Below are 20,817 nucleotides of genomic sequence, written 5' to 3' on the forward strand. Positions count from 1 at the left end.
TTAGCCTCTTTGTGGGAAACGGGAGGCATGTAATCCGAGCGGATTGGTTTGACAGATGGTTTCTGTGAGATTTTCCTTTCTGAGGATCGACAGAGCGTTTGTCGATGGCATTAAAAAGGGTTGCATATCTGCCTGTGTGGATGTAGAGCTGCTCACATCGGAATAAAGAGCGTCTTTTGTGACAAAAGAGGCTTCGTTGTGAAAAGAAGTGTAAGAAACTGGCTGCGTTGTTGAGAGGAGCTCTTGGCAAGCGGCAGATGGATGCACGTGTGTGTAGGGTGGAAAGAGAACTGGAACAATGCTTTGTGACACTTCTGGCAGTCTGGCTGTCTTTTGACAGAAATGTTAGTTTTAGTCTCATTTCAGACTTTTGTGAACTTTACAAAACAAAAATGAAAGATCTTTCGGTCTGGTTTTTGTAGGGAAATTTCAGACTCATTTTTGTTGTGCGTTGTTTATTCGTGTCCTCTTATTCCGCTTTCCCGCTGCATTAGGGTTGGGTACCGAAACCCAGTTCCACTGTTGGTTCCTCATTTCAGTTCCACTTAATGTGTCGACTGAAATATTTTCCCTCTGTTACTCCGAAACGGACGTAAAAATATCTCACTCTCTCTGTAGTCTACAGTTAGCTAGCTACCGTAAATGTAGGCTACTGTTAAAATGCCATATTTTCCCTCTGGGCTCACCAAAACGGACATAAAAGCATATTAACCATTAACTGCACGTGATCGCTAGTGAACCACATTACATCTTTGATGTCATTTTTCAGTTTTTCAAGAATCGGTTTAGGAATTGCAATCGTTTTAAAAGTACCGGTTCGGCATCGGAAACGTAAAAATCCAAACGATACCCAACCCTACGCTGCATGGTGCGACTGGACTCTTTTCTTGGTTTTTCATTAGCAAAAGATGTAGATAGCACCTGGCTTTTGGCACCACTTCAAACAAGGTTCCAAGCGAGCTGAGCCAATACTAGAAGGTAGATTAAAACATAGCAGTCCACTGATTGGTCAGCGAGAGAATCGTCACTAGCACAACACGGGACGTCCGGCACAAACCCACCATTTTTTAATAGCCAAGCTACCGTCAATAACGATTGAAATTATTTCATAAAAACTAGGCACAAAACTAGCAAAAAACTACAGCGTACACCATGCCGTGCAATTGACAAAAATAAGACTTTCCTTTCCTAGGCAGGGTGTGAATCCCTCTCTCACTACCCATAATCCACTACAGCCTGGGCTGTCAGCGGAGTCTTTGATGACCGAGGGTCATGGGAGCTCTGAGTCAGGGCAAGCAAGCAGCTGAGCCATAATTGACACACACACACACACACACACACACACACACACACACACTGACACACACACACAGAAAAAGTCATCTAACAACCTTTCACCACATCGTATTGATCACACAGTATTCCCACAACACGCACATCCCCCTTTTCTTATTCACTCCGCCTCTCTCTCTCTCTCCCCTCATTACCCTCACCCCCTTGTTTTTCTTTCTTGCCTTTCACCCTTTATACCCTCTCCCTCCCTCTCCCTCCCTCTCACTTAATATCTCTGATTATTACCTTCTCACCTCTCACCTTTTCCCTCCATCCTCTCTCTGCCATCATCCCTCTCATCTTTCATTTCGCTGTCCTTAATATCATTCTCCCTCATCCAGCATTTGTCTCTCTCTTCTTTTTCTCTCTCGCTCTGTATTTCAAAAGCATTTCATCATTTTAAAGTCATGGCAAAGCTTCTGCGCCTGAAACAATCTTCTACAAACTAAAGCAACCACAAAACAAGATGTGTGTGTCTGGATCAGGGTGGATCAGCTGAACGACATCCTCTTGAGAAAAAAAGATGGAAAAAAAAAGGTACAGGTACAGGAAATGGAATTAGAGAATGCCTGTGACCTCCGTAGCAAAGACCAGCAGGCTTTACACCTGGTTAACATGGATCAGACGTGTGTGTGTGTGTGTGTGTGTGTGTGTGTGTGTGTGTGTGTGTGTGTGTGTGTGTGTGTGTCTACATATGACCCAACTCCTTGGCCTTTTGATGACTGTTTCCGTATAGATTGGATGTCGAACTTAGTTACACATGTTGCCACAAGGCATCACTGCCTGTAAACCGGAGACATTTCCTCTTCACACAGGCAGTGATCAATTATGTTTATAAGTGCTGGCGTAAAAAGGAAGCAGAAGAATAAAAAAGTCAGTTTTGGCTTGATAATTTATATCAGTATCAGATCTGTTCATCCCTAATTTTGATTAACTTTAGTCACACACGTTGCCACAAAGTTTTTAAAAAAAATAGTTTTTTTCGGCATTTTGTCTTGGAAAAATTAAGAGTTATCAAATGTTTTGCTTTGAAAACTGTAAAATAATAGTGAATATACCTTGATATTTCACAACAGAATAGCCACAGTAAGTCAAGACATCAACCGTCTCAAATGACACTGGATGTGGGTGAACTTACTTACACGTTGAGGTTTTATTTTAAGTGCTCATACTATGCTTTTTGGCTTTTCCCCTCTCTTTTATTGTGTTATACATCTTTTTGTGCATTTTATAGGTTTACAAAGTGAAAAAGCCCAAAGTCCCCCCCCCAAAGGGACTTCCCATCTCCAACAGAAAACACTGTTCACAAACTGCTCCAAACAGCTCTATTGTAGTCCAGCCTTTACTTCAGAGACAAACGTGGTCACTTTGGAACACACGTTATAATGCTCGCCTAGCTGCTAGCATGGCACGCCCTCATACTCTGCTTCTGACTGGCTAGTAGTCCTTACCTAGGTACTGTCAGGACACGCCCTCATACTCTGCTTCTGACTGGCTAGTAGTCCTTACCTAGGTACTGTCAGGACAAGCCCTCATACTCTGCTTCTGACTGGCTAGTAGTCCTTACCTAGCTACTGTCAGGGCACGCCCTCATACTCTGCTTCTGACTGGCTAGTAGTCCTTACCTAGCTGCTGTCAGGGCACGCCCTCATACTCTGCTTCTGACTGGCTAGTAGTCCTTACCTAGGTACTGTCAGGGCACGCCCTCATACTCTGCTTCTGACTGGCTAGTAGTCCTTACCTAGCTACTGTGCGACTCCCAACAAAGATGGAACAGAAGTGAGAGGTCTCACTCTGTAGCTAAAACAGAGAGCTCAACACACAGGGTGAAAAGAGGAGCTGCAGCAATGTGCACATATATGGTGTTTTCTGAAAATGAAACCATGTAAACCTATTCTGATACAACCTCTAAATACAATTATGAACCTGAAAATGAGCATAATATGAGCACTTTAAAGATGATAGTTGGAAAAATCCAACTGAAGACTCTGCTCTTCAATCAGGCTTTTAGTTAGTCGAGGGTTTCTTATGGTTGTTTGTTATGTTTTCTATTTGTATTTAATTTTCTTGTATTTTAATTTGTTGTACTGTATTACATTTTATTGTGAAGCACTTTGTGATTTTTTATCTGTGAAATGTGCTATATAAATAAACTTGACTTACTTACTAAATGTTTTTCTGCAGTTTGTCTTGAGTTAAACAGAAATTAAGAGCCATCAAACGCTTTGCTTTGAAAACTGTAAACTATTTAAAATGACTACAAATATACCATGATTTTATGATGAACATGAATAGCCACTGTGGTACTTCAAGTCGTACAGTATTGTCAGGAGGAGGTGGGATTGTAATGGAGATCATGCATGCGTTGAAACACTTTACGACCAAACAACACAACTTTTTTATTAAATCTTTATTATACAATAGTCATAGCTACAAACAATCGAGACTTGTCACTGATCCAAAACCGTGTGGCGACGTCGTTGTTGAGTTGTTTATGTTAATGTTTTTACTTTTAATACTTCGTCTTGACTAATAACCATAGACTGTCTATTATTAATGAGATGAAGTGTAAACATACATACATAAGTGTCCTTTTGAAGACAGGATGACAGCTCTTCCAGCCGCCACTGCTGTATACTACTATAGTAGCTACATGCTAACGGCAGTAAACATGTCATCTTAGCTGGCAATGTTGTTAACTTTTCCACAATTCCAGGTCACATTCCTGCTGAAACATGTCCGATTGTGTAGTGTTTGGTTCAGAAGCCTTTATCTGCGATTTTTGATGTTAGAAAGTGCTGCTTCGTTTCACTACAATCTAACGTTAGCATACTCATAGCTAACTATTGTAGCTGCATGCTAACGCGACATAGTGGAGCCTATATAGCTAGCTATATATGTACGTATGTAGCAGGACTTTGTACCTTAAAAAAACACCAATAAAGGCTTCTAAACCAAATACTAAACAAATACAAATACAGTAAAGTGACCGGAATTTGGGGTGAAATGTCCAGCATTGAGCTACATAATAGTTAGCTAGGAGTTAGCTGGTCTCTCACAGAGATCTCATTTGTAGCCCTGTTTTTACCTGATACTTTCATCAAAGTACAAACACATGAAGTGAGAGGTATATACACATGCTTAAACTTTATTTAAAGCATGATTAACCTGAAGCAGGACGGAGTCATGACTTAAAACACCAAAGCAAGGCTTCTAGCTCAGGCTAGCTAGCGTTAGCAAATTACCTTCAAAGTAGCAAAGAAATGATGAACGTAACATGTGAAGCCTTTATTTAATTTGCTACATGGTGTTGTACTGGATGGCCGGACGACCCTCCGTATATCATTAACAGATACTTTAGGCAACTCCAGCAAACACCTTGTAAACTTCATGTCTGCTATCATAACGGTCTACTGTCACTATCTAATGATTTCTTCTGGTAACCAGAAATGTCCAAACATCCTTATGCCAATGCGTGCATAGAGCTGTGAAGTTAGCCGGTGTTCACGCAAGCGTAGAACTGATCAGGCAGTGTCGTAAAACACGTTGAGTTTCTGTGCATGCGCTGAAATATGTGCATGTGCAGAACGGATTTTACAGGCGGTACGGATCAGGTACTGACACTCTCCCAACCAACAAGCAACTTGATTTATCTGCACCTCCGTGGCACATGATTAAACACCCAGCCTTCAGTCACACAAATGTTGGGATCATCCAATTAGCAGGCTCCGACCTCTGGTCTCTTTGTGATGGATGTAATCTAGCTGATGTTACAGCCTCGCTCTGAGAGGGAAGGCGCAGAAAAGCAAGCAGGCACTCAAGACGCCCTCACACTTTTCTGCTTAGTTATAAAATGTAACACTGCCTGAGCTGTTAAAAACAAAAAAACAACAGCAAAAACCTTCCAAGAAACCTAACTGAAGTGTGTCAGCTCTGTGATTGCACTCGCCAAATCGATATTTTTTTAACATGAACAACGCCGAGCCGTCTTTCTGAGATGTACTCCGGTTTCCAGCTGTGGAAAGAGATTTGTTCAGCTTGCTAAATATGGACTGACCAATCAAAGATGGTGCAGCAGCAACACTCTGTTGTGTTACCGTTGACTGAACTGGAAAACTGAGGAGCTCTGCAGAGATCCATAAAAACATAAGCAAGCGGTGTTCTTGCAATGACCTTTGGGCAAGTTGTGTTTGTTACAACATAACAATATTTAAAATGAGATTGTCTGTAGCAAGAATCCAAGCTCAGTATTTCTATAAAATACACGTATAAGCTACTCTATAATAAGCTACCCTATAATAAACTTGATGTAGTTTTTCCCTTATATCTCATCATTATATCCATGTTTATATGACTTTTTTTGAGTTGAATGGTGGTCGTCTCGCTTCCCCCTAGCGCCTGTGAGCGGAAAAGCCACCCTCGCAACTTTCGGCTGGCGAAGGTAGCGATGGAGGTTTTCACACTATCGTCATAGCTGAGCCGGCAAAAAAGAAGGAAAGCATTGGAGGAACAGAGAAAGAGGAAACGGCAGACTGACCGAGAGAGGAGTCAGACACAAGTAAACATAGGAGCTGTAGGGGGAGCTCTATAGAGAAACCTGTAGGGGGGGCTCTATAGAGAAACCTGTAGGGGGGGAGCTCTATAGAGAAACCTGTAGGTGGGGGCTCTATAGAGAAACCTGTAGGGGGGGGTTTGTTAGAGAAACCTGTAGGGGGGAGCTCTGTAGAGAAACCTGTAGGGGGGGCTCTATAGAGAAACCTGTAGGGGGGGCTCTATAGAGAAACCTGTAGGGGGGGCTCTATAGAGAAACCTGTAGGGGGGGCTCTATAGAGAAACCTGCAAGCTAAAAGCGAGAAAACAGCGAAGAAATAGCCAAAACTGCATAGCGCCCCTTTAATTGTCACCATTGTCAACATTTCTGTCTTCATCATCACTGCGAGGATCTGCAACGTCAGAATCAGAACCATCTTACATCATTCATCAGCTATATATATATATATATGGTCGCCACAATCCCCCTCAATACAGGGGCACTTCATCCAGCATGAACTTCATCATCGTCATCAATGTGGTCTCGGGGCCACCGTGAACATCAAACACTTATACTTATACTTATACAATATATTGTTTTTCTTTTATCATCATCATCATCATCAGCGCTATATCCCCTTGCGAATAAAAACATTGCGAAAGACACTTTTTTTTGTGTTCGATGAAAGAAAAGCTCTGTAGAAATCTGCACTTTAAAATGGAACTGTCATTCATCATTCATCATTTTTTGTGCTTTTATGTTCAATTCAATGTTCAATTTGAAATTGTTAGCTTTCGTTTGTTTTAAATTCAACAAGCATTTTGTTGTATTTTAACAGAATACTGAAAGCAGATGAACTGATTGCACTTCAATATCTGTTTATTTATCACAAGCAACATTATCGCATACTTTCTTCATATCACGCAGCCCTACTCTGCATCAGATTAGCTCTTTTCAAAGCTAAGAGGCCTACGAGCCTCTTTGTTAGCAGTTACATAGAAAGGGACAGCTGGACTCAACGCAGCTCAGCTCAGTGCTTCCCCCTAGCTTCCTCTGCACGGACAAAACCAGGGCCCAGCAACAGAGAGAAAGAACGAGAGGGAAGGGTGTGATAGAGAGACAATCAGTCTTGGAGGTAAACGATAAGACAGAGGAAAGAGAAGGCGAAGGAGCGCTGCAGTATCGAAAGACCAGCAGCGTCCTCTGAGAGCAGACACAGAGCAGGCGGCAGCCCGGATCTAAACAGCGTTTAGGCGGTCGATACCTGGGTCATTAGCCAGGAGGATACTCCACCAAGAGACAGAACCAGCAAAAACCTAAACATTAACAAGCCAAAGCAAGTAGGACACATACTGTGTAACACACACACGCCGCAGCAACAACAACAAACCTGAATCTTACAAAAAAAAAGGGGGCCTCGGTCAAACCTGGAAGCATCACAAACACGCAGACAGTCGCACCATATAAAGAGGCTTCGCACAGCGTCCTTACCTTCCTGCACCGCCTGGAACGGGTTGTTGGGCTCGATGAGTTTAATAGAGTGAGTGATCTTCTCGCTCTGCAGGACGTCATCGCTCAGACTGAGGTCAGACACGGCGAGCTGGAAAACCTCATCGTCCCGCACGGCGTTCTCCTCAAATATTGCACCTGGACAGGTGGAAACAGGGAGAGGAAACAGATCAGCACGGCAGCTAGCGGAGGCAGATAGTACGAGGTGTCAACTACAGCTGACACCCCATAGTCCAGTGGTTCCCAAAACTTCATTGCGTCGAGGGCCCCTAAACTGACACAAATTAGACCGCAGACCCGCGTTCAATAAGACTTTTGTATGGCTGCCTGCAACCAGCGGTGGGAAAAGTATTCAGATCCTTTACTGCAGTAAAAGTACTAACACCACACTGTAGTTACAACTCAAAGTCCTGCATTGAAAATGTTACGTAACTAAAAGTATGCAAGTATCATCAGGAAATTGTACTTAAAGTATTTCAAGTAAAAGTACTCAATTCTTTCAAAAATCCTCACATTTTAGAAACTGGAAACGAAAAATAAAAGCAGTTCTGTGTTTAATCATTTCAGCTGGACCGTTATACTGTTGGCTAGTTTCATTTATAATAAAACATGTTATAAACTACATGTGCAAAAATCTTAATGTGTAAAGTAACTAGTAACTAAAGCTGTAACAGATGAATGTAGTGGAGTAAAAAGTACAATATTTCTTCTATATTAAGTAGAAAGTGGCATGAAAAGAAAAGACTCAAGAAAGGTACAAGTACCTCAGATTTGTAAGTACAGTATTAACTACAACTAGTTGCAAATAACGATTATTTTCATTGTCAATTAATCTGTGGATTATTTTCTGGATGAATGGATGAGTTGTTTGGTCTCTAAAATGTCAGAAAATGGTGAAAAATGTGGATCAGTGTTTCCCAAAAAGCCAAGATGACGTCCTTAAGGCCCAGACACGCAGAGCCGACGGCCAAACGTCGGCAGAAAAGCCAGTTGGGCTGATCAGTCTCCCCGAGTTGGTCCAAAAAGTGCTTCAGAACACACCGAACAAACAAGACGTAATACGTCTCCATAACAGCAGGCGGCGCTAATCTGTATTGTCGCCCAAAAATGAAAACCGACAGCTGATTGGACGAACGCGTCACGTGGGTCTGGCTTCTCCGGAAATTCAAAGACGGACATTTGAACATTTGAAGAGAGAAATAGGCCGTGCAGCTGCTGAATCTTCATTTCACATCAACAAAGGTCAGTTTAAAAGATGTTCGTCAGATTTTGAGAGACTCTAGTCACGCTCATCCCGCTCCCTGTTTCCTGGTTAGCTCTCCACCAATCAGATGGGTCATTTGAGTCAGGCTGATTATACATGTCAAATCGGCCAAAATGAAGGCCGACGGCCCCTCTGACGGACGACGGCACGGAGCACACCGAACAGACTCGAGTCACCGACCTCGCCGGACTGTCAGACGGCCGATTATCAGGTTGGTGTGTCTCGGGCCTTTACATGTCTTGTTTTGTCCACAACTCAAAGTTATTCAGTTTACTGTCACAGAGAAGAGAACAATCTAGAAAACCTTCACATTTAACAAGCTGACATCAGAGAATTTGTTTATGTTTTTTTCTCAAAGTAAAGAACAACACTTGAAAAGAAAGAATAAAAACTTGAAACGTTCGATACATTTACACGAAGGAACCCATTCTGTGAAAAGAATCGGTCCGCCCATCGCTACACTACATGTCTGGGGAAGAATGACAAACTGCTGCAATCTGCCCCAAAGTAGCCTCTCACCTGACTCTCAGTTAATATTGATGTTTTTAGTTTTTTCAGTGCAGAAAAATACTTTCACATCTCTAATGTGAGACAGGTGCGACGGAGGGGGGATAAGTAGGTATATTTTACATACAGCAAGGTGTACAATACATGAACAAAAAGCCTAGACATACAGTACAGAAAGAGGTGGGGGACCGTGATCTATGCTAAATACACAGTTTTATGTGTTTATTTTACACAAACCAGTAATGTCAAACAGATGCTGCAGACTGCTACATCACATGTGCTGATGAAGATCATGTAATATGATCAAAAGCACCAGAACAGCTATTAAATGGACATTGTGGTGACATTGTTTTCTAAACATGACCTTCTAAGAGAAGATTTGCAACTGAGAAAGCCTTCAGGACTGGGACAAACAGCACTCATGAGTCTGCAGGACCCTGTCTTTGTGTGTGTGTGTGTGTGTGTGTGTGTGTGTGTGTGTGTGTGTGTGAGACAGCGTTGGATATTGCATATCAATAAACTGTGACTAAAACTAAACGATCGCACAATAAAGGTTGAGAGGAAGAAATAACACTGGATCTTCCGTGTCTACTCTTCACAATTAAGGCCCATCTTAAATTCACTCAGAGCATTTCACTAGGAGGAAACTCAGCAAAATAGACGTTTTTTTTACCGACACTAGATATCAAACAAAAGCCAGACACTAGTCGTATCACGTTTCTGTCAGCTGTAAAGAAGATTAAAAAAAAAAACCCACTTCTAGGCAGAAGGCAGAAGATAACGTCATCTCGGAGCCTGACAGGGCAAAGAGAGCTCTCTTCCTCCGTCTCACTCAAACCAAGTTGTGTAAGTGTGCTAACCTTTTATAGTAGCTTGCATATTGAATTGTTTGAGGGCCTTCTGTAAGTTATTTCGGGGTACGACGGCTCTGCAGGAAGCTGCAAGCACCAATAGTATTGCAACACCAGGACACACATGGATAATTCAGTTAAGCTAGCTTTATTGGGAAGAGTGAACATCGCTACTCAGAGGGCACTGGTGTGGATAAATAAGAAAATTGCTGGAATTAAATTTCAAATGCGAATGGAAACTGTGTGCAATATATTGCTTATGTTTTTGTGTAAGAATGCCTAAACCTTATAATATCGGCATGACATAATTACTGACTATTTCACAGAGCACTGGTATTCTGCAGTTCCTGTTAAATTATGTTGGGGTGGTTACTGAAACTAACAGTTTTAGCTCTAGCTGGGGGACAATATTGTCTGTAGAGTTTTAGGACTTTATGTATTTGTATTGTATACTGTAAATACTTTGTCTGTATGTCATTGGGCCATCTACCTGCCCAGGGACTGCGGGCGGAAACTAGCAATTTGCTACAACATGGCACGAGACATCTATTAATGTTTTTTTGTTCACTGTTCAAATAAATTAATTAAAGAAATTAATTACTGTTACAATTACAGAATATGGCACAGCATCACTTAGGGTATTTTTCAGCAGCCGCCACTGAGCAATATTACACGCCAAGCAATCGGCCCGTTCCAAACAGGCACCTTTCTGAATGTGTACTAGTGTATTTCATCTTCATGAAAAGTCCGAATGGTGGGAAACCAGGCTGCTTGCGCTCATTCAGCTCGCTGAGTACCCAAATGAACTCAGGTCCTCGCGGTGAAATGGGCGGCCTTTTTTCGCGGGACGCCATCTAGCTCCTGGGCTCAATCAATCATCCCCTTTTTGAAATTGCAGTCGGTCGGGCGTTTTCAATTAAGAATTAATCTTGTTGCACCTGTCAGAGACACGGTGAGGGAATTGATGTGAGGTTTATATTTTGCCTCGCGGCAGCAGACTGGGCAGCCTCAAACCTCAACAGCTTTAATTAACAGTAAGTGCTAAAGGGCGGAGGAGGCTGACTCTTGACCCGCCGCTGCCTCTGTGAGCTCAGAATCAAATTCCCATGAATGTTGTACTCCTCAGAGTCTCTCTCGTACTGTCTGTTTTGCGAACAGCGGAGAATTTAAAGGGTCAGTTAATCCAAATTACAAAAGAAAAAACATTTTCTCACTTGCCTCTTGTGGTATCTATCCGTGCAAATAGTATTTTTCCAGGTTTAAAGATATCTATCGCTGAGATTCCTGCCTCCAGTTCTGCGGTGCTCATGAGCTCATACTCTCTACTGAAGATGTAGTACTGAGATGTAGTTCAAATGATGAAATGTGACAGCACGTTCTGTGGATTACCCAGAGTGACAGGGACGCTGTTTCTGGAAAGATATTTAGTTGGATTTTTATACATTTCCACTGCTGAGAGCAGCACAAACTAAAAAAACATGAATCTTCATTGTATTGGGCTGAAGGCAGAAATATCTCAGATATCTCAAAAACTGGACAAAATGTAAAGATGGAAACCGCAAATAAGAGAATAGTTTGTTATTTGGGTAAGTAGACCCTGTAAAAACTATCTCAGCTCCATCTTCGCGCACCTTTTGAAGACATCGATCGTAAAAAGCATTGTTTATTATATTTGTGAATATTTCGGGACGTAATGGTGTAATTTCAAGCTCTGTTTTAATGTTAGCATTGAAAAGCAACTCTAGAGGGGCGTCTATAGCTCACCTGGTAGAGCATGTGCCCCACGTAGGCTCAGTCCTCGCCAGCGGCCCGGGTTCAAATCCGACCCGAGGCCCTTTGCTGCATGTCACCCCCCCTCTCTCACCCCCCTTTCCTGTCTCTCTTCAGCTATTCTAAATAAACCCTAAAAAAATGTAATAAAATAAGCAGTACTTAACATAAGAGCTGCTATGATTAGACAGAAAAATAATCTGCAACTACTTTGATAATCAAATAATAACTAAAGTCATTTTTCATGCACAGATGCCGAAAATGCTGTTTTCTGCCTCTCAAATATGGAAATCCCCTGCTCATTTCGGTTTTGAATCATATTTAACTGAATATCTTTGAGTTGTGAACAAAACAAGACATTTAAAGACACAACCCCCCGTCCCCCCCCCAATGACATTGAGAAACTGAGATAGACATTTTTCACCACTTTCTTACATTTGACAGAACCAAATAACTAAACAATTAAACAAGAAAATAATCAACAGATTAATCAATGATGAAAATAATAATGGTTAGTTGAAGCCCTGCTGGACATTTTAGCGTATAAATTGCACTTTATTCAAACATTCCCGTTCACTGCATGCATATTTTATTAAAATCCTTAAAGCCAGATTATTGAATTTTCGTCTGAGCTGAATGTTTAGTAAATGGTACAGAAATGGGGAAATACAGTTGGATGTTGGATAAAGAATGTGTGATTTGGAGCGTGTGGCTTTTTTCGAGCATATTTAGCAAAACATTCCTACATACAGGGTGGGAAATTCACACCAGCCAGCAGCCAAGTGCAATTTATGTGCCAATGAGGCAAAAACAATGCATTAAGTTTATCAGGCCTCCTCCTCTCTCTGGCAGGTAATCAACCAGCATTCTGGGGCTTTGGGTCCCAAAGCTCCAGCAGGAAAATCAGAGAAAGCAGCTGGTTTTAAGCAGCCTATGTGCTCTGCGACCATAAACTCTGGCTTCAAGCTGGACCTATTCAACTCACGGAAGCTGCACGACAATATTTCTCAGATACTATTTTACTGTAAGCACCTGCCAACAGAAACTATAGAAATATTCTAGGATTTCACAAAAAAATATATATTATAAATGAGGGATATAACAATACACTCAACTCACGATTGGATACGAATCAGGATTTTAAGTTGCTGACACTATTTTCTCAGGATCTGTTTAACAGAATGAGCTGCAGGCAAATTAATGAATACTTTATTCATTTCTAGAAATTGTGCAAAACAACAGATGTGTCCTCTTATCACAAGTGACACTGAAATTGTATTTGATCTTGAATACCAAATAATTAATCCAAAAAGGAATAAGGTGTTTAAAACAAATGCCACATCAAAATAAGTAAATACGTAGAAAACTAACTCTTCAAATACATGAACTAAGAAGACGTAGTGACGTCTGAAGTCAAGTAAAACATAAAGTAGATTACGCCCAAGGCCGTTTTTTTCTATCTCAACAGGTTGTAATCTTTACACATTTATAGTCATTTTTACTTCACTTTGAGTGTGAAACTCTCCACTCATAGTCCCCCAGTTCTAGAGCAATAGGAATAATGAGACTCCGTCGTCCCCTGTGCAATAACTCAGCTTCATTTGCACATGTAATGTAGAGTTTGTGTAAAATTGTGTTCTGTATATTATGTATATGTACAGGAAACATTTTTATACTTTGTTTTTATATTGTTGTCTTTTCGTGTATTCACCTATGTGTTTTTTGATCAAGTTTCCTATCTGGGATAATAACATTTACTGAACTGAACTAATCCAGACACTGTGGAAAAGTTACAGTTAAATAAGTCCAGCAGCATCACAGAAGTATCTTGTTTTCATACAAAAAAAAACAAAAAAAAACTGTTGGTTTTCACCACCACCTTCCTTTCAGCACCACGGACAGAGACATAACATTTCATGAAACTCCTGGGGCACGTTCAGTCTTCAAAGGGTGTGTACCGTTTTGCTATGATTTCCTGGTTGGACGGTGTGAAACGGTGTCCAACATGAGTTGTTTTCTCTCGTCGGGTGGGCGTGTCTCTCTTTTAGTTGGCTGTGTCACAGGTGATACACAATCAGCACTCAGTAATCAGTAATCAGTAATCTCGTGGTAATAAAAAGGCATAAACAACAGGGTGTTCAACGCCCCCAACGTTCCAGTTTAAAAAAAAACGTCTTGCTATCTTTAGTTGGGGCTGAACGTGGCCTGAACACAGCTGCCTCCCTTTCAGCACCTGAAGTCTGCAGCTCCCTGCTGCCATTTCAGTCTGACTTCACTGATGTGACGTGCACATAAGTATGAGGATTTCAAAGAGTTGAATATTATTATATTATTATAATATAATAAGATATTATAATTGTAATTTACACATTTTCTGTGCTGTTTGGAAGATGGATGCTATTATTATTATTTTTTGGGGCCCTGAAATGAGGTAGTTTTTTGTTATTGTGTTAAATTATATATACCATATATACGGTATATGTTGATGTGCTGTATGTACGTATATGTATGTACTGTATTGTATGTTTGTTTCGGCATTATTGTTTGTGTTATAAAAAAAAAGATAGAAAAAGACGGACGCTGAGCCTCAATTAGTCCCGTGGGAAAGAAAACAAATTAAGAAGCTGTAAGCATATTCACAACAGAGTAAACAAAAGACTGCCATTCACGAGTGCTTGTGTTCTACTGGCTGACATAGCGGGGGCTTTACTACATTATGATATACTTGAGAACAAATTTAGAACAAGTTTGAACTCCACCTCTAATCTCTCCGGGCCCTTCAATCCACAGAAATGGTCATTTTACACACACACAACACACACACACACACACACACACACACACACACACACACAACACACGCGCCTTCTTGCTTTCATCACCCTGACACAGGAAAATCCATTCCCATTAAGGGATTCATCAGTGGAGTTATAAGAGGTGTCGTTTATCTTTTAAGCTGCCAAAGCATTTGTGGGTAAAACCACAAGAGAATTAAATCAAATGTAGCAGATCACTGGAGGCGTATTAAACGCAAGAACACAAATTATTATTTGTCTTTAAATTAAATCGCATGCAGCAGATCACTGGAGGAGTATTAAACGCAAGAACACAAATTATTATTTGTCTTTGCATTTAGCTTTACAATGACAGCGAAAAGGTCTCCTTCGCAGAGAGAGCTAGTTGAGGATCTGGAAACTTAGCGTAGACAGGAATAGTGACGACGGAAACTCCACTTCAGCCACCAATTCATGAACTGTTTGTCGTAGACGCTTGTGTAAGGCATAAGAAAGCTCCTTCATTCATTATGCTCTGCCCTGCCCCCTATGATTCAGCGACGCCCCCTTTCATAACTGAAGAATGATGAATGGTCAGTATTCCTCATTTTGGTAAAATATCATGTTTTTAATTTGAAATTTAAAACAGTGTTTCTCAAACTCTGCAAGCAATTATTGAAAGCCTAATAGTGAGGCGCATAGATGTGTTGTTTTCAATGTTAAATAAAGTTGTATGTAAATCTAAACATTATTTGGGATTGGCTTTTTTAGCTGTGTTGTCGGACTTCCGCAATGAAACCGACCGTTTCATGACGATGCCTCCAATTGATGTCACAAATGAACACATGACATTTGACGTAAATGCGGAGAAATTAAGTTTTGTGCCGGTGTAAACACTAAAACCCATCTAACCATGCCCTTACCATTTGAAAAGACAATCCTTCATTCAGCAGCTTTCCATCAGTTTAAGGTTAAACAGGATGGCTGTTTTCAGCCAATCAGGGTGAGGTATTGTGAGGGTTATGGCCTTCACATTCACTCTGTTTAAACAAATGTATTATTTTGATCCTGAGCCAGAAGAGATTTCAAAAGTGAAATGAATCATGTGGAGCTTTAAAATGTTACAAAAACACAAAGCACAACAACAACAACAAGATTTATAACATCCAGGATTTTTGGACAGCATTTCCCCAGAGTCCAAACGAAGCACCGGGCACATGGCTGAACAGCAGAGCTATTATTATAATTAAACGTCCAAATAAGGAATGCTTCAGCTCTTTGACCTGCTGCAGAACAATGAAAAATGTGGAAGAAAAGCAGCCAAATTCCCTCATTATGCATTCCTTCCATCTGAAAACAAAATACGTCTCCACGCTGTCAGACGTCATCAGCAGTGTGGAGCGCCTGCATTACAAACCCACAAGCTCTCACGCAGGATGTGAGATCCCGAGCTGCTTTTCCTTCTGTCAGACAGCCAACAATCTTCAGACACGAACTTAATGCAAATGAAAAGTGCATCTGCTGAGAATACCTACACAGGTGGCCACTTTTTGCACGCGTAACCAACAATTATATACGTGACTCATCCTACTCTGGAGGTAAAATGGTAAATATTAAGCTACTGCAGCTGTCAGGCTGTGAAACATTACAATCCAGCAGCATCTAATCTACAAATTCTAAAAGCTGAAAAGTTTTAAATTAAAGTAGCAGCAAAAGTGTGAACAACACAAACATAATTACACCTTGTAAACTGCAAATGTGCTGTAGTGTAGCCGTGTGTTAAACCTTCCACGGAGCTTCAGTAGCACATGTAAAACACACCAGTAATTAGGCAATGCTTGTAATTAAAAAGATTTGGCTGGCAAACATGCAGGCAAGTCTTGGCTTAAGTTTGCATCTGAAATTCATTAATACGTTTCTGCCAACAGTCGGCCAATCGGGGTCTGTGCATGGGGACGTGATAGCAGTTCACATCAGTTTGAATGGAGAGCAGAAATACAACCAGCAGAAGAAAGAAATGGAAGTGAAATGGAAGCTGTGACCAAAGAAATAACCACACAGCCAAACAGTTGCCCCGCTGCCTCTACATTTCGTAACTTTCAACCATAATCTTCCCTTTCCGTTTCGAAATACAACTAAAATGAATGACATCGTTTCATTAAAGTAGGTTTAAGTCCCAGTTTTCTGGAGCGAGATTAACCCTTTCAGTTCCAAAAAATGATGTTTGTAAGTAAAATGTTATTGAAGTCTGGGAGATTTTGGGACGAGGGGGTAACTGAATTCAATTCAAAAAAAGACTTTATCTGCTCTACCAGGTGAGCCACGCAGGCGCCCATATGCAGAGGCTCAGTCCTCGACGCAGTAGCTCACGGTTTGAGTCCGACCCGTGGCCATTTGCTGCATGTCTTTCCCCTCTCTCTCCCCTTTCCTGTCTACAGCTAAAATGCCCCAAAGAATTGTCTTAACATTGTCTTAGCTGTTGCTCAAAAGGGATTTGAGTCTAATGGGTCTGCAAACACACAAACAATGATTTCACATGCAAAAAATAATAAACACAAAGTATGATAATGTATAAACAAAAAGTGTTATTGGAAGTGTCCAAACCATAGCTGGCAAACTATGTCAAAGACCATGAATGATGGGCTCAAAAAAAGCATCAAAACCATTTGATAATGAGATAAAAATGTCTGCAAGCGTTTACTCAAAGTAACATTTATTCTAGTGAAGCCCTGTCACTAACCTGTCTGACTTCTCAGAGTGAATGGCTGTTTAGGCTGGATGATGAGGGGTGAATGAATAAATCAAATGTAAAGATACTGAGTCTCTAAACAGAGAGACTTGGCAGCTTCAGCATCTTTCGTAAGACTGTTATTGGTTCAGTTTCCATTCCAAGCCTTTTCATCTGCGTCTGCCCACAGTCTCCTCTCTACCTGGTAATAGTCACTGTGAATTTGAAGGAACACTAAGGTTTCTTTGGGTATTTCAATGCCCTCGCAGGGTCAAAGACTCTGTTATATGCCACGATTATTCAATCCACCGACTGAGGCCGCTGCATTATGTTAGAAAGATGGCTTGCTGCTCTCTGTCCATGCCTGCATATGTATTGTGTGTGTGTGTGTGTGTGTGTGTGTGTGTGTGTGTGTGTGTGTGTGTGTGTGTGTGTGTGTGTGTGTGTGTGTGTGTGTGTGTGTGTGCAGGTGGTGGAGGTAAATGGCCTGGCTAAGCCTTCACTGAGACAGTGCGGGAAGCCTTTTGCGTTGTTCCCTAACTGGGTTAGTTTATCTTATTTAGCGGCGGGGCAAGAAAAGGCCGCAGCTGTTCATTCCCTTTGCCAGCCTCAACAGATTGGATTCCTGCAGTTCGAGCGCGCCTTTCCAAAAACCCCGGCCACGGATAAGCAGGGCTCCCCTTCTGCTATCCGCTACACCGGTGCCATAAATCATCCCTCTTTAGCTGCCTGGCTCATGGGATGGGCTACTCTCTCCTCTTCAGGCTCCTAATGAAAAGAGACCTGTTAGCCGCATGGCCCGAGGGGCGTTTAGAGGACCTTCAGACCTGGAAAAACAGCCCACAGGGGACAAGAAGTCTGAGTCTGACCCATATAAAGTGCTAAGCATAAGTGAATACACCCACGCTAAAGTTGACTAAAAAGAGGAATAAAAACATCATCTTTTGGAAATTGATCTTAATGCCTTAATTACAAAAATAGGAAAAATCCAACCTTTAAGGACACCAATGTTCTTTGTGAATGAATAATGTATCGTAAATAAATAAATGTTCTTCCTTAAAATACAGGGGGCATAAGTCAGGACACCCCTATGTTAAATTCCCATAGAGGCAGGCAGATGTTTATTATTAAAGGCCAGTTATTTCATGGATCCAGGATACTATGATCCTGATAAAGATCCCTTGGCCCCCCCATCATCACATGCCCTTCACCATACCTAGAGATTGGCATGGTTTGATTTCAGTTAGCCTGATAGCTGGTTTGATTTGCATTGAGAGATGATTTTATGGAAAGTACCCCCATTTTTTAATTAAGGCATTAAGATCAATTTCCAAAAGATGATGATCCTTTATATTCCTCTTTTTAGTCCTCTTTAGCATCGGTGTATTCACTTATGCTTCGCACTGTAAGTTCCTGAAGGGTGACACCAATATTGTTTACAGTTAAGTTAAGACTTTTATTCAATCATAAACCCTCTGAGGACGAAAGACAGAGCGATCAAAAAGCGGTATTAAAAAAAATTTCATTTTAGACATTTATTTACTATTTTCTTCATATATTAGGCTACTTTTGTGAACCCAAGACTTTTGTAAACTCATTTCAAGCACCAAAACAATTGAGTGTAGGTATGTTTTCACAAGATATTTGAGAAATAGTTCAGCTTTAGGGCCAAATTATGTCTTTATACATTGCTGTGGAACAATGTTGGGCATCACTATGCAGAAAGCTGAGTTTGTTCTGACCATTTTGATATGAAACACGTGGGGATTAGTTATATGCAAATTCCCCATAAAAGGAGAATTCAAGAAGATATCTAATAATGCCCTTAGACCTCAGAGGGTTAATAATAATAATAATAATAACTTGATTTTGCCCCAACACCACTTGGATATTCACAAAACTGTAAAACTCTCCACCGAAACCAGACTGTGAAATCTACAGTATGTCCTTGAAGCTCTATAAAGCTGCATTATAAATATTTTGCACATTAACACCAAATGAATAAGACATCTGTAAGGGGTCCCTCACAGCGTAACTGGAGGACATTTGGACACAACTTTCTCTATGTTAAAAGCAAATCAAAACGGTCTCGGATCATGATGCAGGTATAAAATAATCAACACAACTCGTCACAAATCGTAAGCAGAACTCCAAACCAAACAGAGGAAAAGGCAAATACCTTCATTTCAGTTTTCATTTGTACTATGCATTCTTTTTTTCCAGGTCAAGACTTTGTGCAGACCAGTCAAGTTCATTCACACCAAAACTGAAACAAGAAAAAAAACTTCTTTGTGCATCCAATGTCACGTTGGGACAGGAAAGAGCTTCAAGCAGCAAAGTTGGAAGCTCGCTATTGTCCAAAATATAAAGATTTTTCTTCAGTGGAAAGTCTTTCCACTCACACATGAACACAATCGACATATACTGTACTTCCTCCTCACTCTTCTTTTCTATCTTAATGTTGGCTAAGATGTGTCAACAGTATGTCAATTTATCTCGTTATCTCGACAAATTTCTGTCACGTTTTCTACAAACAACAGTTCAATATTTTCTCAACGCTCTCTTCTGTTGAGGTTTGACAGCCTGGTATTTGTCTGCTCTTCACAATGATTTTACCTTCCTTTTTTCTGGAAAGAGATGTTCTATTAAGCCCTCCCCGAGAGCATGCGTCAAATCAGGAGTGGAATCCGCTGACAGCTTGATATCTGATATTTAATTAAAGGCCAAAATTGATCGCAGCCCAGCTCCCTCCTGCTTGCAGCTCCTGGTCCTGACCTTCAATCAAACGAACAGGCGTTCCTCGACGGCTGGTTTCCCTTTCCAGTCACAAGCAAACCACGCAGCAGCTGTTTTCACTGGTGTGTGCACATTCAACCAGAGAACAGGAGGGGCGGGACTAATTAGAGAAACCAGCTGCTGTTGTGATGGGATGAGATGAAAACCTGCAGACTCTTGAACCTCGACCACACACTGTAAAAAATAATGGACGAAGCTTCCGTGTCTAAAAAGTGAAGCCAATGCTGAAGCTCCTTAAAGCTGCATTCTCTCTAATATCCAGCAGGGGGCGACTATACCGGCTCCAAAAAGAAGTCTGTTTCTGTCTCTGAGAAAATGAACCTACTTCTCAGTTGATTTATTCCCTCAGTAAACATTTTCATAATGAGTTTATGGTCTCAATCGCTAGTTTCAAGTCTTCAACACAGCATGATGTTCATTTAGTAAATGATGCTCCCATTTATGTTAAAACAGACAATAAAGCAGGGGATGCTTTAGGACCTGTCAATCAGGACAGAGGCTTAGCGATGCTAACCATGCTAACACTGTAGACATTAAAATAGACCTCAACTTGTTTTGGGCTGTTGTCTGTGTTATTATCTTAAACTTTGACCCTGTCACTCTGTGATTACACTCCAGCAAAGTTAACTGGAACAATTTGGTCGCCTAAACATACCTACCGCCAGTGGTGCAGGTACAAGCGTACGAGTAGTGAGTTTTTGGAGTACTTTTTGGCTAAAAATAGAAAAAGAAAGAAGGAAAAGGAGATGGCATGT

The 20,817-nt window shown here is 41.0% G+C and overlaps 1 protein-coding gene across 1 annotated transcript in view; it reads right to left on the bottom strand.

The window, feature by feature from the left end:
- Nucleotides 1-20,817, bottom strand: part of LOC144536346 (glutamate receptor ionotropic, delta-1-like) — a 719,688-nt gene that overhangs the window by 691,229 nt on the left and 7,642 nt on the right. The window contains exon 2 of the mRNA XM_078279431.1: nt 7,355-7,510. Within this exon, the coding sequence (XP_078135557.1) occupies nt 7,355-7,510 (156 nt within the window). The remainder of the gene's footprint in view (nt 1-7,354; nt 7,511-20,817) is intronic.

The sequence above is a fragment of the Sander vitreus genome, chromosome 21 (genome assembly GCF_031162955.1).
Source record: "Sander vitreus isolate 19-12246 chromosome 21, sanVit1, whole genome shotgun sequence".
NCBI lineage: Eukaryota > Metazoa > Chordata > Actinopteri > Perciformes > Percidae > Sander > Sander vitreus.